Below are 27,052 nucleotides of genomic sequence, written 5' to 3'. Positions count from 1 at the left end.
TGTTATTAATATCAGAAGCCAAAATGAACAATATAAAGGCAATGGAGCCACAGGTTAGTTGCTATGGAAAGACAAGCAAAACACTGGGAGGGGGAAAGAGACTGGATTATGAGAAAGGCCCATGGTGATGCATTCATAATCACCACCACCATTCTGCAGGCTGCCAGCCTCTGGAGTGCTATTGAAGCAACTTGCTCAGCCTCTGCAGGAGCGAGTGTCTTCACAACCCCCCAACCCAACAAGAGAACCAGCAAGGAGTCCCCTAACCCTGCAGTTCTCAAAACAGAGGCTCTGGTGAGCTTTGAGGATGGGGGCATTAAATGGTGGACGAATCTCCAGGCTTCATCAGCATCTACTGGGATGGGGGCTACAGAGGAAGCCGGTAGCTACAGGGTAATTTAAAAGCCAGCAGAAAAGTCAAGGACCTTATTTTAATACCAAGTCATTCTTCTAGTAGCAGAGCCACACTGCAGGGATATCAATGGGAGTGAGGTGGTGAAGTGGATGTGCTCAATGGGGGCAGTTTACACACAGACCACCACCAAAACACAAGGAACAGCCAGTCAGATCCTTCAGCTAAACCAGAGAGTTCCCAACGTCTTCCCTGTAAAATGGACCCACATTCCCTCCCATGCCCCACCCCCACTGCCCAGATCCCACTCCCTAGTGTTGCTCTTCAGAATATTTCCTTCTGCAAGACCACAGTTTAAGACCCATCAGCAGCCCAAAAGTGACACCTGGGAGGTCCGGGGGGTGGTCAGGGGACAAGGAGTGGTGGATGGGGTAGGAGTCCCGGGGTGGGGGCGGTGTCAGGGGACAGGGTGGGTTGGATGGGGAGGGAGTCCCGGGGGAACCATCAGGGGGCAAGAAGCAGGGGAGAGGGGAGAGTCAGATAGGAGGTGGGGGTTGGGCCACACCTGGCTGTTTGGGGAGACACAGCCTCCCCTAACCGTCCCTCCATACAATTTTGGAAACCCGACGTGGCCCTCAGGCCAAAAAGTTTGCCTACCCCTGTTCTAGATGCAGGCAGCCTTGAACTCCCACCTGCTTTGTGATGAAAAAGCAGCCACAGAAGGAGAAAAGAGACCCCAGAGCAGTGGTATTAGGAGGATTGGGGCTTGGACAAAGAGCTTGGGATTCTCTAAAATAGCTGGTTCTCTTTAGAACATTCTCCAATAAGGCATCAGACACAAAAACGAGACAGCCTGACACGGGAGGGGATGTGATAGCTGCCACCAAGCACACACCTCATTTGAAAATCTGGGCCCAAGGGAAGAGTTGCCCACTCTTTCCACAAATGAGCAGACAACTCCTCTGTGGGATGTCCCGGCAGGAGCTAGAGCAGGGTGATCTGAGGTATGGTGTTGGTATGTGCATATGCCCCCGGGCCAGCAATGGCAGCTATGAACCATGCTTCCCCATGCCAACTAACCTGATTCTAGCAAGAATAATGGGCAGGAGGGGCTGCTAGCAGACAGAATACAGGTGCTGCCTTTTCCAAGTATACGTGTGCCAGTTCGGTTACTCTGCTTTCCCTGCTCGGCACAGGATTTGACACGGAATGGCCATTTAGACAGAGATTTTGACCTATCAAAAGACATGATATTTTGCTTGCGTTTCCAGCTATGGAATCACCAGTTACTGGTAAAGTCCCAGTTATTGGTAAAGATCCAACTTTCCATTTCTCATGAAAGTCCTATTCTTGGTTCATTTCAGATTCTTTGTACAGAAGAGCCAGGATTAACGCCTTTGTGTTAGGAAGAGATTGCAACAGGGGCTAAGGGACAGTGTGGTTACTCCCACATCTCTCGTCTAAAAGAATTTGTGCCATCACCAGCTGTTAGCAGTGCTGCAGTTACTCTTTCAAGCAATATGAAAACAAGTATTTGTTAAATAGTGCTAAGTTTGCGAGGGCCCCTGGTGAAAGGAGAAAGCAAAGAGATTTCCTCTGGAGAAGAGGACTGCCCTGGTTAGATGATGTAGGAGATTAGTTGGATAGATAAGTCCCCTTTCCAGAATACCTTTCTTGATGTCCAGATCTGGTATTCGTAGAATATAGTCCGGATCCCAACTTGATGGCCCTTCAAGCCTTCTTCCTAAATGATTCTGGGGTATTTCACGTTTACGTTGCCTATGTCTCTTGGGTGAGGCTTGGGTGGGGGATTTGTGAGGGAGGGCAAGTTGGGACAGAAAGCTAAATCCTCCTCTGGCATGGTTAAGATGATTTTTGTTTTCTAAGGAACAAAATTAAAAACAACAACACACACACACACACAAACAAAAACCCACACTTATTATCACAGCACGCACATGCAGAACACATCAGTTTTGTCCTCCAGCAATTAATGCTGTGATGGAAAAGACACATGGATTAAAGAAACGAGATTGCAATCCCGTGTGGGAACTATTATTTTGGAGTTGAAATTAAGCATTTACATGTGTTTCCTTATAAAGAGATGAAGGCTGACCACCTGCCACCTTGAGTAACCTGTCTTTGTGGTGGAGATCTAAGGAGGTATACAGCTGGGAATCTTCTTTCCTCAACTCAATGGCTGCAAAGCTGCTGCCACAGTTGATAGGATGTTGCTTCTCTGTGGGGAGGAGGGGTTCAGTCTGTGCACCCACAGACTTGGCTATCCTCCACCACTCTACAGTGCCATGCAGAGGGAACTCCCCAGGAAGCAGGGCTGTGGAGTCCCATGTTGCGGATTCTCACTGGACTTCATGCAACGGAATCACAGTGGCTTGTTCCCAGCATCTGAAGCTGGACCTGGAAGGGATATGGAGATGGAAATGCATTTGGAAGGCCTAACTCAAGGACGGGCCCTTTCACAATGAGACAAAGTCAGAACCTTCAGTGCTACATTTCTGTTTTTGGGGCCATCTGTGCAGGAAGACAAAAATCATGTTGCAAACAGAAGTCTTAATAATCAAATAAACGGGGATGGGGAGGTCAACTCTTCTATTCAGCAACACATGCAGAAGTGCCCCTGAAATGAAGGAGGGAAGTTAGTTTTAAGAGCAGGTTTTTCGGTCCAATACAAAAGCACCAGCTTTCATCTGATGAGCTAGATTCTGCTTTCTCCATTAAACTCCATCAATCCTACTGAGGTCAGTGGGGTTATGTAGGCAGGAGCAAGGGCACAAATTGTTCCCACCTTCATATAATGAAGGTGGCCGGCAGTCTGAAGAGAGCTTGCCAAATCTGATGGTAAAAAAGAAAAGGAGTACTTGTGGCACCTTAGAGACTAACAAATTTATTTGAATGCATCCGATGAAGTGAGCTGTAGCTCACGAAAGCTTGTGCTCAAATAAATTTGTTAGTCTCTAAGGTGCCACAAGTACTCCTTTTCTTTTTTGCGAATACAGACTAACATGGCTGCTACTCTGAAATCTGATGGTGTAACTCCATCAGAGCTGGTGGCTTAATGAATTTGACCCACACTGCCTGCACAGCTTCACTTCCTTAGGGAAAGGAAATGTTGGATATTTACACTAAGGCTTTATTCAGCTTGTCAATGCCTGAGGGCGGCAATCACCTCCTCCTGTGTTTGTGTAGCCCCCAGCGCACTGGGGCCCTGATCCTGACGGGGGCCTTGGGGCGCTACCATTAGATACATATTTAATAATCAACACTTTACCTTCCTGACTGGCTGAGCTCAGCAATTACCCCGGAATGTGAAATGTGCACAAAACAAACGCCCTGTAAGGAACCTTCTACACAGACAGATTAACATGTAGCAAGGCAGAACATATTTTATTGTGCAATCCCATTGTGTATTTTGTGTATTTGCTCTGATACGACAAACAAAAAATCCTCTCCTTAAGAAAGGAAAATCCCATTTGTTAAAGTGCAGGTAGTTTATTCTTGCCACACACTGACATCTGGCCAGAGAAAACAAGAAGCTACTCAACCCCATTGTGACATATGCACAAAAATATAACAGGGCATAAACACGGAGTGCAGGCAGAAATGCTAGTCCTAATAATACTAGGAACGTATATATACTGCTTTTCATGGTCAAAGTACTTTAGATGCATTAACTGATTCATTGTCACTACATGCCCATGAGGAGGGTAATAATATCCCCGTTTTACAGATGGGGAAACTGAGGCAGAGTGGTTCCATGACTTGCCCAAAGCTACAGAGAGAGTCAGTATCAGAGACAGGAAGAGGATTTGGGAACTCCTGGTTCCCAATCCTGCACACAGACTATGCACTGCACTTGGCCGAGTGCTCTGAGGTGTACGTGCACATATCCAGAAGAGCAGGTGCCCCCCTTTGTTTGTTGTTTAAAGCTGGGATTGTCAAAGATGCAGAAGGGAGTTAGGCAGATTTCAACAGGAGTCAGGAACCTACAAGCCTTGGGCTCTGTTGAACATCCCAGCCTACAGATTTTACTTCACATTATGATTATCTGACCTATATTTACCTCAAGAGGAACTAAAAACCTTACTGTTTAATTATAAACGTAATAGTTCAAAGCCGAGGGGCCCACTAAAGGTGACATGCACAAGGTATTTTTTAAAACTGGGATTGTGCCTTTGGGGTTTTTGGCTTCCTTCCAAGTTCTCGAAGTTTGTTGTTTTTTTTTTTAAATTCTGTGTGGGTTTTTGCCTTAGATGTATCAGGGACATCAGTGTTGGGGTGGTCTAGCTTTTCTAGCTGATTTGTTTGGGGTCCCAGAGAATGTCTATTGTTAACACTCACACCTTAATAGAGAGGAGGAAGAGAGTGAATTTTTAGCAAAGGCTGCCTTTTTCCAAAAGATTTCTTCATCATTGAAGTTAAATGGCCCTTGACAAAAATTTTTTTTAACTCAATCTGACTAAAAACCACTTCCACAATCAGTTGCTCAGCTTTGGTTCTTGTAATGTCATCATTTTGCTAATTCTCTAGTCACCAGAGTCCTCCGGGCAAGATAAGAGCTGAATTTCTAATGTGTAAACTAAACAAGAAAAACTTCATTTTTTGTCCCCCAGACTTTTTTTTAAAAAACAGAAAGCAGCCAAAAAAAAAGGGGAGGGGGACACACCCATTTTTTCTCCTTTGCACATTACCTTTAAATAATATGTGATGCGCCACCTGTCAGATCTTGCATTATTTATCTAAAAGTGCTGATTATATACCAGTTGCATAGACCACAATTATCATCTGAAGACTAGACGTACCATTTGATTCCTTAATGATGCACAGGGGCCAATGCTTGTTCAAGGTTATCAATTATCTTTTATACATGAACAACTTATGCCCATAATCACTCCAACATGCATAATATAGTGGCAGCCCACTGTATTATAATTGTAGGCATCTGTTCTTCCTAAGGGTGCATTAACAATGTGTCATTGACAATGATAAAATTGGGCTTAGGTGGAATAGTTCCAACTTCTTAATAATCATTGAAAACAGCCTCAGACAAGCAATTACATTCGTTATCCTCCCTCAATGCAAGGCTCCCAGCTACAAGCAGAGACTGACTCTTGCCATCAAATTCAGATATGTGATTTGAACAGCCCCAGACATTCTGGTTCAGCCCCACCTCCAGTGATAAAGTTAGCCTGTCTAAGTCTTCAGCAATGTTTGACTCCTCATTGCAGGAATTCATGTAAACCTTGTAGGGCTCAAATCCTACCTATTCCAATCTGACTTGTGGAAGCCCCCGTTAATGCGGGTGCACTGTATTTCAAGAGAATACATTTAAACAAAACATGCAACTACTGTAACAAGAAATTAAGAGGACAAACAGCCCAATGGTTCACCCATGAATATCCGGAATAAAGGACCTCCATTTCTGCAGACATCAGTTTCAAAGGTGCAAATTATACGAGTTTTCCCATGGGGGGAACAATGTCTGTCAAACTATTGCATTCACACCCCAATTCCAAAGGACAGGTGAGTTTAACATAAATACAACAAGTTATTGCATTGGTATAGATAAAAATAAATAGGAACACCAAGACTCTGAGATGCAAGTATGTATATTTTTCTTGATATTCAGGCAGGGATCAGCTTTACAATGGATCGGAGAGCTACATCCTTTGCAATAGACAAGGAAGCTGTTTTTCTTTAACAAGGAGCAAAATGCTTTTCAAAGACCACCCTTGGCCATGCAGTCTGATGTTCTGTGCTGCTATTATTAGACTTAATTAAGCAAGCAATAGGGGAGGACTGGCAGGTGTTATGATTGACCCTGACCAGGAAACACTCTCAACAGCAGGAAATACCCTCAGTGTCCTCCTGTTCTCCCCAACCCTTTGTATCTGACAACACTGCACAGCGTAGAGTTTGAAGGATCATAGAGCAATTCAGTGGCTAACTCCAAACCAGGCTATATATTAAAAACATACGCACAAAATAAAGACAGAGAGAAGAGTTCTATGGGTCTGTCTTATACATTGAGATCAGCCTGGTGTGTGGTGCTGCTACTTTAGTGCTACAGTGAGAAGAAATCTTGGAGGGTGCGAAACACTTACTGTTAGCTATGTTGGAAGCAGTGTAACTGTCTGCCATTCCTGAGACCTGGCTGGCAATGCTGATCTCACTGGCCCTCCGGAATCCCCTGAACTGAGGTGTTGTAATGGGGGTGGAAAGGGACGCATTTTCCATGAAGACTGCACCATGAGACTGAACAACATCTGCTATGAAGTCGAAACAGGGAAATCGAAATATTAGACCAACAGACAGAGACCAGGCAAGATGAAATCAAGAGGAGAAAAGGAGGCAAACAAAGCAAGGATTGGCTTTCAGATGCAAAAACTTGCAAACCAATTGGAAGGAAAACACATTTCATCTCAGCTCTATTTTGAAAAGAAAACAAAACACCAGAGCAGGCAAAAGGAGAGTTGGCATCTAGCATCTCATTGTCTGATTAAGAAAAGCAAAAGAATCAGTTTAAACCAAACCAAATCAGGACAGGTTTGCTTGAGCAGCAAGAATAGAAACATGCATCATGCAGACCCATGTGAATATATACAGCTATACATATTCACATTTAGCCAGAACAATGGGGGGAAGGGGCGGAAGGTAAAAAACTTAATTTGGGAGATACTGGTTTTATAGCATCTTTTAAACTAAAGGGGAAAGTTTCAAGGAGAGATATTGTCATGGCAGGTGGTCCTCATGTTGGACTTGTATTTAAGGTGCATTTACATTGCAATTCAAGGTGTGATTGCAGCTCAGGCAGACATACCCAGGCTAGTTTCAACCTACATAGCCTGGCTAATAGCAACAAAGACACAGTGGCATGGGATTGAACGTGGGCTGTACAAGTCCACCCGAATCCTTGGATACGTACTAGCGTTGCTAGCCTGCACCAGGATTTGTGCCACTGTTTCTGATATTTTCAGCTGTGCTAGCTAGATTAAAGCTAGTGTGGGGCTGCCTACTCACACTGTAATCACATCACTGGCTGCGGTGTAGGCATACCCTTAGTTGCTAAAAAAAATACAGCCACTGTTTGTGAAACTGAAGGCCTCCAGTTAGGCTCCTAACTCCATATTTAGGCTTCTCAGTAAAAGTAGCCTGGGTGTTGAACACTCAAATTTCCCTTTAATTTAAAAGAGCTTTGGGGGCGTTCAGCCTGTTTGAAAATCAGGCCACTTTTATTTAGGTGCCTAAAATCTGGATTTAGGAGCCCAACTTTACGCCCCCAGGCTTGAAAAGTTTGGCCTTATCTTTCAGGAAGTAAACACGAGGGGAACGAGGACGAAAAATCACACTCATGGAGTTGTGTGTGTACGTATGTATTATTAGTGGGAAATTAGTTCTATAATGCATGTAACTGAGAAACTGTGAGGTTTATGTGGATCTATTGGGCAATCCTGCTTTTCTGTGGGGAAAAACTATACATTAAAATCACATTTTAAGGCATGGGGAAAGCAGTGTTACCTAGTAGCTAGCACAACAGATTGGGAATGAAGGTGACTCCTGAGTTCTTTTCCCAGCTGTACCACTGATTTGCTGTGACTCACTCAAAGCCACACTCAACTTTTGTGACTCATTCTCCTACCTGTAATTTGCTTATAACAATACCTACCCACCCTACAGAGGTATTGCAAGGCAGAATTAATTAATGTCTGTGATGCACAAGGAGATTCTCAATTTAAAGAAACTATGTCCTGTAAGTGCAAGATATCTAATGGAATGCAAAGCTGACACGGCAATCAAGCAGGTGAGTTTGCACTTTTATCTAAAGTTCTACACTGCTGCCCATCACTGGAGAATCAGAGTATCGGCATCTGAACTTGATTCACAACTATCAACCGATTTTGTGCAAGCAGGCACAAAACACCAAAACAAGGAGGAAAATGCTTCCCTCTGGCAACAAAAGTCAGCTGTAAATTAGGGCTGTCAAGTGATTAGGGCTGTTAATCATGATTAATCGCACCATTAAACAATAATAGAATACCATTTATTTAAATAGTTTGGATTTTTTCTACATTTTCAAATATATTGATTTTAATTACAACACAGAATAAAAAGTGTACAGTGCTCACTTTATATTTATTTTTGGTTATACATATTTGCACTGTAAAAAATAAAAGCAATAGCATTTTTCAATTCACCTAATACAAGTACTGTAGTGCAATGTCTTTCTCATTAAAGTTGAACTTACAAATGTAGAATTATGTACAAAAAACCCCTGCATTCAAAAATAAAAGAATATAAAACTTTAGAGCCTACTAGTCCACTCAGTCCTATTTCTTGTTCAGCCAATCGCTCAGACAAACAAGTTTGTTTTCATCTGTGGGAGATAATGCTGCCCGTTTCATGTGCTAAAGATTCATATGTTCCTTTATATTTCAACCACCATTGCAGAGGACATGCGTTCATGCTGATGACGGCTTCTGCTCAATAACAATCCAAAGCAATGAAGACTTATGCATGTTCATTTTCATCATCTGAGTCAAATGTCACCAGCAGAAGGTTGATTTTCTTTTTGGTGGTTTGGGTTCTTTAGTTCCTGCATCAGAATGTTGCTCTTTTAAGACTTCTGAAAGCAAGCTCCACACCTTGACCCTCTCAGATTTTGGAAGGCACTTCAGATTCTTAAACCTTGGGTTGAGTGCTGTGGCTATCTTTAGAAATCTCATATTGGTACCTTCTTTGCGTTTTGTCAAATCTGCAGCAAAAGTGTTCTTAAAATGAACAACATGTGCTGAGTCATCATCTGAGACTACTGTAACATGAAATATATGGCAGAATGTGGGTAAAATAGAGCCGGAGACACACAATTCTCTCCCAAGAAGTTGAGTCAGAAATTTAATTAATGTATTCTTTTTTTAACTAGCGTCATCAGCATGGAAGTATGTCTTCTGGAATGGTGGCTGAAGCATGAAGGGGCATACGAATGTTTAGCATATCTGGGACATAATACCTTGCAATGCCGGCTATGAAAGTCCCATGAGAATGCTTGTTCTCACTTTCTGGTGACATTGCAAATAAGAAGTGAGCAGTATTATCTCCTGTAAATGTAAGCAAATTTGTTTGTCTTAGTGATTGGCTGAACAAGAAGTAGGACTGAGTGGACTTGTAGGCTCTAAAGTTTTGCATTGTTTTGTTGTTAAGTGCAGTTATGTAACAAAAAAATACTACATTTATAAGTTACACTTTCACGATAAAGTGGTTGCACTATTGTACTTGTATGAGATGAATTGAAAAATACTGTTTCTTTTATCATTTTTACAATTCAAATATTTGAAATAAAATAATATAAAGTGAGCAGTGTACACTTTGTATTGTGTTGTAACTGAAATCAATATATTTGAAAATGTAGAAAAACATTCAAAAATATTTAATAAATTTCAATTAGTATTCTATTGTTTAACAGTGCGATTAAAAATTCGATTAATTGCGATTCATTTTTTAAATCGCAATTAATTTTTTTGAGTTAATCGCATGAGTTAACTGCTATCAATCAACAGCCCTACTGTAAATTATTTATTTCAACTGTGTGGGAAATGATCTAACTGGAAATTAAATATCCTTGGATGAGGTCAGTCTGGCGTTGTATTAGCAAGTGCACAAATGAGTCATCTAAATATTGATCCAAGAAGCCCATATGCCTAGTGCTACTGACTTGCTAACTGGAACTTCAAACATTTGTGCTTTCTTAGATAGCTGCAGTTAACACAGGCTCTGGCATACAAATGACATGAACTATGCTGTTCTGTTGGGGAAGAGAATGGCTGAAAGCAGTAGAACCGTGGAGTTAAATGTTGGTAAAATCAGTTCAGTGCTCTTCAGAAAAAAAAAGACTACTAGCTAATCAACTTAAAGCCATATGGACTGCCAGTGCCTATGGCCCAATTGGAGTCTGACCCTGACACTTTGTGTTTCATACACTATAGGAGTTAAGCCTGAAAGGCCTCTGCTAGCGTCACCCTCTCCTCTGATGTACGCTCCCCTCACTTCCCTCCTCTTTCCATTTTGCCTTGAGCTGCTTGCTATCAAGATTGCTGCACAGCGTCTGTACTGCAGCATGTCTCACCGTGCCACGCTTTGCAGCGGTCTCATGCTCTACTGGCACTTCCTTCAATAAAAGATTTACAGAAAGGAAACACACTGAAGCCACATTCCAAAAAGGAGTACAAGTCAAGCATGGGAGCTGATTACAGTTCCGAACTGAATGGAGATCTGGCGTGGTCCAGTGGACAGGGATGCTGGAATGGGACACACGTGTCATGGGACACACTTACAATCTAATAGATTACAATCTAATATTTCCAGCTCTGTCACTAATCTGCTGAGTGAACCTGAGCACGTCACTTCCCCTTTCTGCACCGGTTTCTCCTTCTAGCCTTTGTCTGGCCTTATCTATTAGATTGTAAGTGCTCTGGGGTAGGGGCTGCCTCTTACCACGTGTTTCTACAGTGCCTTTTGAGGCCCACAGCCCTCCTGTAACACAGAGTGATACAGTAACAGGGTCTGGAACTTGTGTGATGGGAACAGCTCTCCATTAAGTCAGCAGACACACTGCAGGGCTCAGCTGTACGATCCCTCGGACTCAGAGACTTTATCCTGACTCGGAAAAGCGCTGAGTTTAGGTTGGGCTCAGCTAACGTGCTAGCTAAGCCTGACCTTTTCTCCTAGTGTAGATATAGCGTAACATCCTGAGCTCAATTGCTTGAGCTGCAGCGTAGCTAAATAATTCAATTTAAAAGATCTTACCTTGTACCTACACTGGGGGGGGAAGGGAGGGAGATCGAGTTCAGCTTGGGCCTAGCTAGCACGTTTTTGCTACATCCAGCCTAAATTCAACCATTTTTCCTAGAGAACACCAGGCCAGAGAGGTAGATCCTATTAAAGTCTCTACACTCTATCCTCAGTGGCATTTGTACAGCTCCCTACTGAGCTACCTGCATTGTGAACCTCCATGCCTCACAGGATGAGGCCCACAATCAAAGGTGTGCAGAGAAAGCATGGACGGAACTCTATTTTCAGGAGGTTTTGCCAGGCTGTAAAAATTTACAGAATTGCTGCAGCAAAACAGACTACTGATCAGACTAATGATCCAGCGTGTCTAATATCCTGACTCCTACACCAATGCCAGATGCCTCAGAGGAAATGACTCAACTCCCAAGGCACACACAAGGGGTTGGGGGGGCACTTTTCTTCCGATTCCCAACTGCAGCCAGCAGCAATAGGGAGCAAGGACTAACTTCAACCATGCCAGTACAAGAGCTCCAGCTAGTGGTGACAGTGCTTGTGTAGCTCAAAAGCTACCTAGTCAGAGTGCTCCAAAATGGCAGCCACTTGGCATTTGATGTTGCTGACTTTTACAATATCTGGATTTTTTTCTCAGAGCCCCAGCTGCTGGAATCAGAGACTGCAGGAGAATCTCATCTTTCATGTAAACATAAAAAAGCAAGTATCAGAGGGGTAGCCGTGTTAGTCTGGATCTGTAAAAGTGGTAAGAAAGCTGGGAAACATGAAGTGAGGCCACACTAAAGGCTTACAAATCAGGATGCAAATTTTAAAATAAATTATGAAAAGCAAAGTTTCATGATATGTAAATCAGTCTCGTTTTTTTGGGGATCTGACTCATGATTTTTGAATGCTTGGAGGTTGGCAATACTGGGTCTGAAGCAGGAAGATCAACAGTCCTTTTGATATTGTCCTAGCTGATGTCACCACAGACATTCATATAAATATCTACTTTTTTTTTAATGTTACACTACACTATTAAACTTAACACACTACATGCAGATAAAGGGAATCTATTGGCTCTGACAGCAATGCTCCCTCACATAGCCTTAATTATATCTGCTTTCATATTTTCTGAAACCTCCAGAATCTCTCCCTTTTTTAGTGCACAGAGTCCCTCCTTTTCAAACCATGAGATCTTAATTCTATAACAGAAAGCTGTTTCCAGGGAAAATATGGAACAGGAAACACAAGAGATGAAAATGTGTCTCCTGCTGCTAACAGCCCACCTTGATTAACTGGTCTTGTTACAGTTGGTATGGCAACACCCATTTTTTTCATGTTCTCTGTGTATATATATCTTCCTACTGCATTTTCCACTGCATGCATCCGATGAAGTGGGTTTTAGCCCATGAAAGCTTATGCCCAAATAAATTTGTTAGTCTCTAAGGTGCCACAAGTACTCCTTGTTTTTTTTGCTGATACAGACTAACTAGGCTACCACTCTGAAACCTAGAAAACATAGCCTTCTCAATTTACCCCTTCTGTCAAGTATTCCAAAATCCCAAATCTATATTGAAAATGATTTGCAAATTAAACCCTAGTCTGTTCAATATAGGACCTCATTTACTCTCACAAATGACTGGGAGATTCACTGCATTACAAATCACTCAGTATAAATTATTAATATTTTGCACACAGTTTTAAAAAAGTAAAGATAACGCAGCAACAAAAGGTCATACTTTAATTTAACTTGATGGGTGCAATTTATTTCTAAATAAAATAACTTTAACTGTGTGCTAAGGCCAATGTTTTCAAAGTGGGGAGCCCAAAATTAGATGCATAAGTAACTATAATGGGAGTAGTAGGTGACAAGCTCCTTGGAAAATCAGGCCACTTATTTAGGTCTCTAGATACAGATTTAGGTCTGTTTGACTATGCTGGCCTAAATGCACTTTGTGTGGGAAAGATTTGATAGTGTGTTTTGTTTGAGTAACGAAGACTTAGAAACTGGAGATCTCACACTGTAGCACCATCTCTGCTAGTAGAACTTTGCTAAGAAGTTGTGGGAAGTTACCTTTTTGTGTGTGAATTACAGAGTGTGTAGATCAATGCAGTGTGAATAAGCAAAGTTCTCATGTAGGTCCAAAGTGATCAAAGAGTGGGTAGAGAAGAAAATCCTCTCCTCTCCCAACTCTGGGCTGTGGAGCTTTAATACATATTCAAATGCCGCACCTCTTCATTTTAAGACTTATTTTTCAGTGCGTTCAGTTATTGCTTCCCACCAAATGACCAGCATCGGGCTATCTAATACATCAGTGGCATTGAGTTAAGCTCCTGGGGTGTCAGGGGTTGCATGCCATCAGGGAACAGGCTGTTTCAATGCAGCATGGTACCCTGCAAAGGAATACATAGGCTGCATTGTGGCATTGAAGAAAAGGAGCTCTTCAGCAGTTAAAACAAAAAATTTGGGTGGCATTTTAAATGCTCAGCATTGACCTAACTCTGCTCCCACTGAAATCAGTGGCCAATGCTGTGTGCTTCAGAAAATCCCACCCTTAATTTCAAAAGCAACAGAAAAAGAGGCTGAAGTGCCTTTTTATTCGTCCTGAAAATTCATCTGCAGCCCCATTGGTAAAGTCAGATATGGGCCCAACTAGGCCACATAACACTCTTGAGATGATGGGAGTAGAGTTTGTTGTATGCATAGTCATGGTCAGTCAGCTAACACGGGATGAAGGCTAAGTGACCCTGCATCAGTGGAGTGGAAAGCGATGGTAGGAAATACCCTCGTGTCCTTTCGCCCGCCCTTCCTAGAGAACACTCGGGGAGAGAATCTCAAAAGGCACAAATGGCAATTGGGCACCTAACATCCATCTGCAGTTTTGAGAATCTCTCCCTGTGTCATCTTCTATTCAATGTAATCAATGGGAGGTGCTGCTGTTCCGAAATTACTGATCAGCACAATGGGGTTATTCAGATCAATAAGAGCTGACTGACATGAGTAAGGGCTGCAGGATCAGGCTCTCCAGGGGGCATATTTAAAAGGGGTGGGAAGAATAAAAAAAAAAATAGGAGAAAAAAAAAGCTGAAAGTCTCATTAACTTGCAGATGTGGTATCAGCTGTAATCGAGAAAAATATAGCCCATGCAGCATTTTTGATAGCAACAAAAACCAAACTTGTTTTTTAAGCAGCAATTGTTTGAGAAATCAAATTAAAAAACACCTTTGGGTCCTGAAAGCTTTGTCCACTGTATTTAGATGATGCAAAATTAGCGACTAAATACAAAATATGCACCTTTGATCTGGTCACTTTCAGGTACAGACATACTCTATATTGTATGTTATTCTATAGTTAGGTGCTGACTGCACTGTCAAACTTTGTGTACTGCAAGCAAAAACCATGTGTCAGTTTCAATGGCAGATTCTGTACACTGCATAAACTGTAATAGCACGGCAGGCCTCAAGCAAAAGCAAAGCAAGCATGGGGGTCCAGAGCCTTTCGGTCATTCGATGCCTCTCCAGTAGCTCGACCAGAGGGAAAGCAAACTCATTGTCTGGCCCCAATCTCCCCTTCCAGCATTAGCAGCAGAAGGGGAGACAACCCACAGCTCAGTTTCCACCACCCCGTCAGTGGCTTATGGTCCCATTCTTGCTTGGGTCCCAAAAATACATGGTTATGCAGGTACTTCACTTGTCATATTCAGGTACACAGTGCAAAGCTTTCAGCCCCATGAGGTGGAAGACCATTCTTCAAGGAGCACCCCAAGTACACAACACAGGACACTAGAAAAGGGTAGGTTACACACACTCAGAAAAAACGGCATTTTTATTGGAAACATCTTGCCAATTCAGAACAGGAACAGGTATACTGGTTTCCATGAAGCTGTCCTGGTGCTGGAGAGCAACCAATGGGCTGCTTTCCACAAGGAGGATGGGGTTGTTCTGGACTGTCTCAACTAGAAGCAGATGGGGAAGAAAACAAAAGGACAAGAACAACCAACATGTGGCCACAAACTGTAAAACATACAAACAACTACAATCAAACACTCTCAACTACAGTTCAGGGTCTTCTATAAAGGACCAACCTTCAATTAGAGGAATAGAAGCTAATACAGATGGTCTTCCGAATAAGCCTAAATTCACTGCCTTACTAGTTAAAACAGTTATAAAGTCAGAAGAAAGCACAGGAATGGCAATTTTACAACAAAAGGAAAGGAAATCCTCCACTGTGGCTTTTCAAAATGATCACTGATCATAATTTTATGGTATATATAATGGAATCTTCTTAAAGTGAGAAAATTATTCCCCCAAACAAGCGGAGATTTACTTCAAGAAGATTTTAAATTTGCACACTGAGATAATCAGGGACTTGCATTTGATTTCACTATGAATGGAGTTCACTATAGATAAGTTTGTTGGGCTGAAAGAGGTCTCCAACTGCTGGCTTACATGTGGGTAGATTACAAGAATTGAAAATGGGCTTTCTGAGCACTATCCCCTTATTTGAGCCATTTGCATGGGCAAAATATGCAGCAGCAGTTCAACAGAACGTGCCGTGCATAGCGAATTGTATTCGGGCACCCAATCCCCTCAGCTTGCTTCACCCATATTGATCATGTGCAACAAAGCAAACTGCATCCCTTACGTGGCTTTGCTCTGCTCCCTCCCAGCCTCCATCGACCCCCTGAAAGATCAAGTCCCTAAATCTCAGCCTAGATGATCATGAATTTCATTCCTATGAAATGGTACCAATCTCAAGCGCTGTCTGGGATGTAAAATGAGAACAACATACAGAGTACATTGCATATTGACTCATAGCAACTTGTGGGTTTTATTTAATAAATGACAACAATGGCATTTTGGATGTGAGGTGCTGAATTTGTAAAGAGAAATCCACTTGCCTGGGAACTTTTTGAAGAAGATAAAACACTAGGAGGTTAATCCTGTGCATCTCACATGGTTAAAACACCCCCTCACTTCAGCAGCTGTACTGAGAGCACAGCCTTTGGGCACAGACAGATAACAAATAAAAACTGACGTACCCAGAAGAGCAGAACTGCCGTCACCTAATGGGAACCTCTGGTAGCGTGGAATATTGAAGGGAGGCAACACATGGAATCTCTTTTCCAAAAGGGGCTCCAGGCGTGAGGCAGATGGGTCTGCAGGATGGAACAGGTTATAGACTTGTTGGCAGGCTGGCCTCAGCTGAAAGACTAAGAAGAAAAGGGGGGGGGGAAAGAAACTCCCAAGTATTACAAAGTTATTTGTGAGGCTGGTATATATCTATTTAAAAGGTGATATACTATTTGTAAAGTGCAGCATGGGGGGAAAAAAGCCCTTTAAGAGTGCTTACTTCCATCACACTCCAGTTGTAAGTCAAGCAGGACAACTGATGTTTCTTTTGAACATAATTTACTAAATTTTTTGCAGCATATTTTTAGATTTTTGTTGTCTAGGGTTCAATGACAAAAAATGTGTAATCAAAATTATAGGAGTAGCTAGTACTAACTTGTATGGTGGAACACCACATATATAATTTAGTTTTACAATATGTTCTACAGTTCATCTAATCCAAGTTACTGGATTTCTTCTTTGCAAGTCTGAAAGCTTTTTTTGTAGAAGGTATTTAAAATGCCCACTAAGTGGAACTACTAGTACATGCCAAAACCTACTGTCAAGAGCTGGGATGACGGTTTTTCTCAATGCAAGGACCAGGCCCAAGGGAGACCCAAACAGGAAGAAATCAGTGATCTCAAATTCAAATTTTCCAACATTTCCTCCATCCAACATTGTGGAGCTACTCGATCGTCTGGATCCTGGGTCATTTCTCAGAACACTAGAATGTAAACTAAAACAACAATAAATTCATAAATAAGAACAGGGTCAAAAGCCAAAATTTTGTTCACAAGGGTGTGGGGTTTTTTTAAGAAAAAATAAACACAGGATTATAATGTGGCTAATCGTGTAGACAATTCTTCTTATTTTAAGAAAAGGAAATTTATCCATTGATCACCTGTGCCTCTACCTGCTAGTGAGCTACCCTATCAGAGCAGAGTCCCCTTGTTTCACTGCTATGATCCAGTCCATGAATTCAAGCTCCAAGTGAGCTACAATCTCTAGGATTCCTGTCCCCCCTCCTCCAATCTCTAATATGCTCTTTGTGGGTTTGAGTAAAATGCTGGCTGCTGCTCCTGAAGTAGTAATTTGCATGCTAGCAAGAGCAAACAAAAATTACTATAGTACCATGCAAAAGGCAGCATTTACAATCAATTTTAACTTAACTCCAAGTACATGTATTGTTATTACTGTCTCTCTTGTCAACATAATTCTTTTCATCATTTTTTTCTTTTCATCGCTCTATTTCTCAGTGCTATGGAAAGCAGTGAGCTGCGTTTACCCATTTCTTCTTCAAGGAAGTGGGATAAATGTTAGGGGATTACAAAGGAAAGAAAAAAGAAAATGGGAGGGGAAAGAGAAAAAGAAAGATCAAAATCTGTAAGAGGGTTTCCTACATTCTTGTGCACTGACTTCACGCCACAGAGTTTTCTAACAGCATAAGCTTATATAAAAACATATACACATTTATACCCCATATACTATGGTGGTGATTTCCATGTGATGAACTGTATTTATCATGCACCAGCAATATCCTTCCCTAGATTCTGCACAGTAATCCATGTGTGTCATGACTACTCACATTTTAAACTCCCCTCTTGCGCCATCCTGAGCAGCTTCAGAAAGCTTCAATTAAAAAATATAAAGCCTGCCCCTAATTTGTTTCGTTTCCCCTTCTAAAGTGTCTAATTTCCCTACAAAATTCAATGGGTCTGAAGTGCAGGGTGGCAATATGCAGATTTAAAGGACAAGTCCAATAGTCCTGGAACTCCAACAGGGTTAGAAACACAAGCTCTCTTACATGGGTGAGCTGGGGATCACTCCAGCTTCCAACAGGATAAAGTGCTTGTTTTTATTCTAGAGCTGGTGGATTGTGAGTTATCAGATGCGAAATATCACAATGTATGAATTAGAAAGAGGTTATTTTAGGGAATAAAGAGGGTTGGTTTTTTTCAGACTCTTTGAGTCTGAGTCTGAATTGTAATTTTCCAAGGCCTGCAGAGTTGGACCAAGACAATCTGGCTATATTTAAAGCTCTCTGTAACACAGTTAAAAGAATTTTCCTGTAAAATAAGGGGCATAAATGAATTACATGATAGCTTGGTTTGACAGAAAATTTTTACTGGCCTGGAGTCAGGGATGACTCAAACAACACTGCTCTTCCCGGCTCTGGGGCAGAGTTCTAGAGGGGGTCACTGCAATTTGCCCTAGCTCTGCATGCACAAAGTGTTCATTCCTTAGGGGCACTTCTGAAAGTGTAGTGGCTGCCAGGCTGTGCAGTGAAGTCCTGCTACTGCTGCTGCCTTGGAGCCCCCAGTGGAACATGGCTGTGTGCACTATGCCAACTGGGATACTGGAGCAGCTGCCCTTGCATGCATCCTTCATCTGAGAACGCCACTCTGACAAATTAACAGCTGCGAATGACACACACAGTTGGGAAGAAGGCAAATTGGTTCCCCTCTGATTTTATTTTCCTCATTGTGCCTTCACTGGCTGCCAATCTAGACAATCTAGACAGACGCTAATAAAACCTTTGCACCGTAGCACACTGTCATGTATTTTCTGTAATACACACACAGCTCTATGTCTAGAGTTTTGGTTACCAATGAGAGCAAGTTATGATGTTTGCTTATATTATGCACACAAATCATTGAGAAAGTCAAAACAGTGGCATCAAGACGGTGAAAAGCAATGACAGCGAAAATGAGCCTGTTTCCCTTCCTGTGATATGAACAATGCTCCAGGAGGTCACGCTGCTAGAACGCATGATGTTAGCATGCGTGTGCAAAAAAACAATCCTCTGGTAAAATTAGAACCATTTTAGCTGTCAGGGTTGCAACACGTAGGTCTTATGTGTAACTAAGACAACTTGATAAGCAACTAGTTCACCTTTATAGAGAAGACCCAGTCCATTAGCTTGATTTAAATGAATACACAAAATGACAGACAGAACATATATCAGATGTATTATGGCAGGAATGGATTTTCTAGATGGGTTCCAATTTCTGTTACATTCCAAGCACCTTCCTCCTGCAGCCTCCCTCAGGTCGGGTATGTGGGAAAGAAAACACTCTACTAAGCCGTTTGGTACAGTTTTTATCATTTTAGTGAACATTCAACAGCCCTTTTGGGAATCAAAGGAAATGAGATCCGAGGGGGAATCAGAATCCATCATGTCCCAAGCAATCCACATGGTCCTGCTTTTCCTTTAGAATGCTACAGCTGCATTGATTAGACAGGATCAAACTGGGTTTAGTAGCAAGTCAACTAATTGACAGTAATATAAAACCAACACAACCAGAAATATTGTAGCTGTGCAGAAGGACTGAATTTAAAAATAAAAGAGTGGTCCTCTCACCAGATGATGCTCCGACTTTGCTGGGCATTGTCCCAAAGCAGTGGATGAGTCTAACACATGAATGAAAATTAATCTGTCTTTGGCATGTGCTAAAGTCTGCATTGGGCACCAATGGAAAGATCACCATATGCCAGGCTGCCTGAATGACACACATTTGCTGTGTTCATTAGGAAAACTTGGGTCTCTCTCCTGCCAAGATCTCTGCACTAAGCCATGTAACCATGTTACATCATGTCTTGGTTTTCATAGTGAAAATTGATACTAGTGATAAAGTTATGTAGTGATAGGAGAGTGTACTGGTAACCCTGCTATTTATTAATCAATCATCATAAGCTGAGTGTAATGTAACAATAATGTAACACTCTGGTTATATGCAGTCATACAGGGGTAAACACAATGGACCTGCCAGTATCCCTAGCCCACTTCGGGCCCACTACCTATTTTACAAAGTAAACAGGAAGCTGCTTGCCAGATACCAAATAAGGCCATCTTCCTTGGTTCAATCCAGGGTACATCCTTTTCTGGCTTCTAGAGGAAGCAAGGAGGAGAAAGCAGTACCTTTTGATTTGACCAGCATTTGCCTGTCTAATATGGGAGGTTGCCTTGCTAAGCTACGACAAGAGACTGATTGTCTTTTATTAGCCTGGTGGAAAGAGCTTATGGGTTTTCCTAAATGCAGCCATCTTTTTTTAATATAGCAGTTCCATGCCCCAATGCCATTCACTTTCATACCTTCCATCTGTATAAATCTTTTAGTAAAGGGCCCCTGACAGGTGAGTAGAGTCCAAGCCCCCAAGTTGGAACGGAAAGACAACCTTAACTGGTGTAGGAGAATGAGGCTTGGAGTTGCATATAGGGTTCATCGCTTGTCAGGCAGCGAAAGGGAAGGATCAGTAGAAAATTTCTAGAACTCTCCTAATTCCACATGCCAATAGAAATGCAGCAGTGAGGACATAAGCGTCCTGCTTCAAAGAGGTGCTCCTTGAAGAGTATCTAAGTGCTAACAGGACCTTTCTCTAGGAAAGTAATTCAATTAATAAATAATAAAATAAGTGATTTTCTAGAGAACCATTTAAAAAGTTCATTATTATGCTACTTAAGGTTCTCAATACATATAAGAAACTGAAACAGACTTTTGATGCAACTGAACAGGCTCCATGCTTAGTAAAGGGTACACATTAATTTGAAGGAGGGGCTTAACAGGGCAGAGGCAGCTTTGGCTGCCTGTGCTGGCAATACTGTAAATATACAAAACATGCCTCTGGCTGAGCCTATGCACTGGGAGATTCAGGAGGGTGTTATGAAAAAGATTTCCCAAAAGGGAAAATTTAGGCTGAAGAGCAAGAACAAAAACCTTCCTCATAGCAAACTCTGTTAGAGTGGGGAGCAGTATGCCAAGGGAAGTGATGGGGGGAACCAAAACTTACAACACTTAAATCTAATGCTGTGCTCAGTCTGAGCCCTGGTCTACACTACGAGTGTAGGTCGAATTTAGCAGCATTAGGTCGATTTAACCCTGCACCTGTCCACATGATGAAGCCATTTTTGTCAACTTAAAGGGCTCTTGAAATCGACATCGCTGGATCGAATTTGGGGTAGCATGGATGCAATTCGACAGTATTGGCCTCCGGGAGCTATCCCAGAGTGCTCCATTGTGACCACTCTGGACAGCACTTTCAACTCGGGTGCACTAGTCAGATACACAGGAAAAGCCCCAGGAGCTTTTGAATTTCATTTCCTGTTTGGCCAGTGTGGCGAGCTCATCATTACAGGTGACCATGAAGTCCCAGAATCGCAAAAGAGCTCCAGCATGGACCAAAAGGGAGGAACTGGATTTGATCGCTGTATGGGGAGATGAATCCATGCTAACAGAACTCTGTTCCAAAAGAAGTAATGCCAATATTATGTCAAAATCTCCAAGGGCAAATGCGAGGTGTTTACAATGCTCACAAGTGCAGCAGTGATTGGAGCAGGCTCTCGCTGGCAGTGCTATGGTGTATGCACAGGCAATCCAGGAAAAAGGGTGAGAAATGATTGTCTGCCATTGCTTTCACGGAGGGAGGCAATGGTCACTGACGACATGTACTCAAAACCATCTGCGGCTACCTTGTCCGTTATCTCAATTTTTTTTAATTAATAAAGAAAGCATGCATGGTTTCAAAACAATAGTTACTTTATTTCGAAGTGGGGAGGGTGGTTGGCTTACAGGGAATTAAAATCAACAAAGGGGGCGGGTTTGCATGAAGGAGAAACACACAACTGTCACACCGTAGCCTGGCCAGTTATGAAACTGATTTTCAAAGTCTCTGTGATGCACAGCGTGCCTTGCTGTGCTCTTCTAATCGGCGTCTGGCTGCTAAAAATCGGATACCAGGAGATTTGCCTCAACCTCCCACCCCACCATAACATCTCCCCTTACTCTCACAGATATTATGGAGCACACAGCAAGCAGCAATAACTATGGGAATGTTGGTTGCGCTGAGGTCTGACCAACAGCGCCAGTGAGCTTTTAAACGTCCAAAGGCACATTCCGCACTTGCTCAGCCTATAGTTGAACTGCTCCTTACTACTGTCCAGGCTTCATGAACCATAGGAGCAAGGGGTAGGCTGGGGTAGATGTGACCGCGCGGTGCTGCCTGGGAAAGCAGCCTGAGGCAGAAGCCTCCAGCTTGCAGGAGATCAGGATAGCAGAGTTGCAGCGGAAGCGGTGGAGCCGTTCACCATTAATGCGAAGGCACCCAGGAGTGGCTGCTGTGTGGCCAAGGCAAAAGAGCAAGAGCCCTGGAGCTGTTACATGTGGAATATACGGCTGCAAGATTTCTTCACCAGCGACAAAGGACAGGAATATGATGCACCTAAAATCTAAAAAGGCCCGCACATTTCCCAGAGTCACTACCCTTGATAACAGAACGTCAATGATTGCATTGGCTACTTGGATCACAGCAGCCCCCACAGTAGACTTGCCTGCAACAGCAGTGGTGACGGTGAGCTGAGCAGGCTCCTGCTTGCAGTGCTATGGTGTCTGCATGGTTAACCCAGAAAAAAAGCCGCAAAACGATTGCCTGACGTTGCTTTCACGGAGGGAGGGACGACTGAAGACATGTACCCAAAACCACTCGTGACAATGTTTTTGCCCCATCAGGCATTGGGAGCTCAACCCACAATTCCAATGGGCTGTGGAGACTGTGGGAACTGTGCGATAGCTACCCACAGTGCACAGCTCCGAAAGTCGACGCTAGCCACAGTACTGTGGACGCACTCCGCCGACTTACTGTGCTTTGTGAGGACGCACGCAATCGACTGTATAAAACCACTTCCGAAAAATCAACTTCTATAAAAATCGACCTAATTTTGTAGTGTAGACATACCGAGTAACCTATCGAGGACACTCCTGCACTAACTGGGGACATCCTAGATGGGAACTAATTGGTCTCTTCCATCTCTAATGCCTAGGATTCTGTTCTTTTAGGACCCATGGTCATCTCATTTCTTCTCCCAGGCTTCCACTGCATCTCTGGCAGAGCCATGAGGATCCCTCATCTCCCTGCTTGACATGCGAGGCCCTGGGCTCCTCCCACTCACCTCCAGGCAAGAAGGCTTGGCTGGAACCACCCTTCAGACCAGTAAATGCTGCTCCTTAAATAGGGTCAGGATCAGTATTGGACGAAGCTGAGCAATTCTGGGGACTGTAGTATTGCACCTAGAGCATCCCAAACCCCATGGCCTGGGAGCAAGGGACTACTGCCCTGAACTTGTGTCTCCAGAATAGCAGCAAAGGGCCCTATGAACCTGGGAAGGGCCCAGGGTCAGCGTTCATATCCATCCTCAAAATATCCCAATGTTTAGGGATGCTCATAACAAATGGCTCAGGTCCATCTCTCTGACCAACAGGCCAGCCAGGTCAGGATCCATTTTGATAGATGACTAAATTTAAAATGACATTTGACTCTAAGTTCTCTTGCCTTGTCCGTAGCTGCACTGGTTACAGACTTGCTCTATTTCAGAAATGGCCAACCTGTGGCTCTGGAGCCACATGTGGCTCTTCAGAAGTTAATATGCGGCTCCTTGTATAGGCACTGACTCCGGGGCTGGAGCTACAGGTGCCAACTTTCCAATGTGCCTCGGGGTCCTCACTGCTCATCCCCTGGCTCTGCCACAGGCCCTGCCCCTGCTCCACCCCTTCCTGCCCCCTTCCCTGAGCCTGCTGTGCCCTCGCTTCCCTCCCCCACCCCAGAGCCTCCTGCACACGATCAACGCCTCCCGTCCTTCCCTACACCTGATTGAGAGGTGCGGGGAAGGAGGGGGAGGCATTGATCGGCAGGATTGCCAGTGGGTAGGAGGTTCTGAGAACAGCGGGGAAAGCTGATGGGGGGCTGCTGACGTATTACTGTGGCTCTTTGGCAATGTACATTGTTAAACTCTGGCTCCTTCTCAGGCTCAGGGTGGCCATCCGTGCTCCATTTGCTTCATCCTCCTGCAATAACATGACAAAAAAAACCACCACCAACCTCTTGCTACTCTTATGTGGCCGTTTTACCCTCACTGTAACATGGGTGCAGCACAGCAGCAGCTCATGGGTAATTTTGTCCCCACAATCACACAGTACCGTACACTACTGCTGGTAATTCCTCTGCAAAGCCCACACTTGCCAATGGAATCTGAACACCTCTGATATTTTTCAACAACATTCCTCATCCTTGCCATCCGCGGGTTTACAAAACAACATTAAAACTGCACACGGGTGTCTCTCTTGCCCCCGGGGATTCCTGACTCACTGTTCTTTTGAAACCTTACCTTGAAAGGAATGCCTGATGTTGCTTTATTGTGTCCATTTCGTAGGTTGATGAATCACTCCTTTTTCGGGGTAGCTGCTTCTTTGGATCCTCTCCGTTGCTACGAGGAATATCAATGTTGCTTCTGCTGAGGTGTCTGCTGGCTTCCAGGTTGGAGCCACTGGAACAATAACTGTTGTTCACAATTATTCCAGGAGACAGGAGGTCAGTGTCCTAGGATTTGAAGTACACGGGCATCAAGCAACAAGTCAGAAGTGCAACCACATTAGACCCTCCCTCTTCAAATAACCGCACTGCCTCCTCATTTGTTCCAGTTCAAATCTACCTAATCTCTCCATTTCCTAGCACACCTATCTAAATGGACTCCAGGAATTTTTCTACTTTACCTACCTCGGAGTGCAACTGAAAAGCTTAAAAAGGACACTAACAACTTGAATCTCCACTCACACCATCTGGGAGAATAGGAGGTTTGATGGTCCTGAGCAAGATTATTCAGAACATCCTAGTCTGTAATGAATTTTCACTTGACAAATACACTAAAAAAAACTAGCTTCATACGGGATTTCTGGTATTGAAACCTAAAACCAAACAACATTTCTATAGCCACTAGGCTATAGAAAACAAATACAATACAACACAGCAGGGTTGGGCAAAGCCTACCCCAAAAGTAGTGACACAAGCACACACCCCAGTGTGCACACACCCTCCATGAAACTGGAAAATGGAGCTTTGTTCTTTCTGATGAAAGCCCTAAATACATTAGAAACAGTCCATGTTTTCTAAAATACATTCTTATGCTTTGACAACCACATTAGCAGTGGTGACTATTATTATTAGGGCATCGCTGACGGAGTCCTAACCAGTCCTCCATAGTGCCTATGTCCTGGGCATAGGGGGATGACTGGAGGTAGAATGGGGAAGGATTAAACATGGAGCCCTCCCTTCCATCTGGAGCTAGGGGCGGACAGGGAAGTTCTATGGCCAACAGGGTTATCCTGACTGGTTTCTAGTAGGCTGCATTACCTGCACACTCACAATACTCCCTCGTCGGCTGCTGTTTTGGCTCTCAGACACACTCTGATTGCTGTAACATAATGCATCAAATCCCAGGATTCCTCCTACGCAGTCCCCTACCAAACAGACCTGAAAGAGCAACCAGAGGTGGGAAAAAAAACCCAAAATGATCCTGCTCACTTTGAATTCACAGAAATACTAGCTAAAGAAATAAAGGATCTAAGCCCAGGAAATGGGGAACATGAGATCCTTCATGTATTTATCAGCATCACTGCTTAATCACGTAATATCTACCTAGGAGTCCTCGCTAGCCCAAGCAGTTATGGAATTATTGACCATCATGTCTCAGATGGGTGAGTTCTGGGTCAGCAGTTACTCTACACCAGGCTGTTTGTGAGGTACCCTGGAAGGTTTCCAGCTATGGAGCAGATCTGGCTTGAGGCAGGATCTGAGATAATTTCTTCCCATATGTGAGGTTGTGAAAACCCTGATTATAAAAGGTAGGGAGAGGCAGAAGCACTTGTGATACATGGCAAGGAAAGACAGTTCAGTGGTTAAAGGCACCACCCTGGATTTCAGGAGGCCCAGATTCAATTCTCACAAACTTCCTGTGCAACCTTGGGCAAAGTCACTTAGCCTCTCGGTGCCTCAGTTCCTCGTCTGGAGGCTGTAGAACTCCAGTGGGGACAATAGCACTGTCCTACCTCCTGGGGCGTTGTGAGGATAAATACGTTAAAGATTGTGAGGAGCTCAGATGTTACGGTAATGGGGGCCAGAGGAGTACCTAAAACAGATAAAGAGCATTTCTTACACCTCATTTGGAGGGACACATCACACCTATAGTGTCTTCCGTTTAAGCTTCACATGTTTACAACTAAATTTCTTAGCTCTAATTTGCATTTTCTTCTTATAAAAATGAAACTCCAGTAAGAACAATGTACAATAAGGGAAAATCTTTATCTTAAAAACAAAACAAAAAGCCCAAGAAAACATTTTAATAAATTAGCCCAGCATTGTCAAACTTTTCCAACTCTTCCAAGAGATTCAGAGGGAAATGACCTTGTTTGCTCTTCATTTTATTGTTCTAAAACTGCTTACCCACCTGGCCAGTAAATGATGTGCCTTCTTCTGATTTAATGAACTCGCTGTAGGCTTGATTGGCTCTCAAAATCACCGTGGCTACTGCCTCCTGATATTGTGGGGATGATGTTGCTAGCAGAGGAAGTGCAGCAAGTGGAATGTGATCCTGACTATTGGAGAGGCATCCTTCATCATAACTGTAAGGGCTGAGGCTGAATATAGGAGAGGAGATGAAAGAGACAGAGGCTTGCATTATGAGTTCATCGTTTGCAGCTAGCACAATCAATTTTTCAGATCATCAAAAAAAAATCTCAAAGTACAAAAGCTGTGTGTTCTCTTGCTGGTAGAAATGCTCTAGGGCTGGGGAAAACACACTTCTTTCCCCCTTAAACCTAAACCTTCAGAGAATACACACAGTCAGAATGACCCTTGGACAATAACTCTGTAAATTCAATTTAAGTACTTATCTGACTAGTTTGAGTAAATCAATCACAGAACTCCAGCTGCACTGCTATTGTATTCATTACAGCCATGTATGAAATT

The 27,052-nt window shown here is 43.2% G+C and overlaps 1 protein-coding gene across 28 annotated transcripts in view; it reads right to left on the bottom strand.

Moving 5' to 3' along the window:
• The window catches only part of PITPNM2 (phosphatidylinositol transfer protein membrane associated 2), a 215,354-nt gene that overhangs the window by 18,478 nt on the left and 169,824 nt on the right, over positions 1 to 27,052 (bottom strand). For 8 of the 28 annotated variants that reach the window (XM_038373112.2, XM_043498338.1, XM_038373114.2 and 5 more), the window contains 8 exons: positions 26,532 to 26,721; positions 25,439 to 25,558; positions 24,417 to 24,628; positions 16,822 to 16,997; positions 16,192 to 16,362; positions 14,956 to 15,105; positions 6,475 to 6,639; positions 2,022 to 2,234 (listed from right to left, as the gene is read on the bottom strand). In XM_038373112.2, the coding sequence (XP_038229040.1) occupies positions 2,022 to 2,234; positions 6,475 to 6,639; positions 14,956 to 15,105; positions 16,192 to 16,362; positions 16,822 to 16,997; positions 24,417 to 24,628; positions 25,439 to 25,558; positions 26,532 to 26,721 (1,397 nt within the window). The other 20 variants (XM_043498352.1, XM_043498351.1, XM_043498353.1 and 17 more) reach the window with 15 other exon arrangements.

The sequence above is a fragment of the Dermochelys coriacea genome, chromosome 15, assembly GCF_009764565.3.
Source record: "Dermochelys coriacea isolate rDerCor1 chromosome 15, rDerCor1.pri.v4, whole genome shotgun sequence".
Lineage (NCBI taxonomy): Eukaryota > Metazoa > Chordata > Testudines > Dermochelyidae > Dermochelys > Dermochelys coriacea.
Note: the sequence above shows the minus strand (reverse complement) of the source record. Positions and strands in the feature narration are given on the sequence as shown.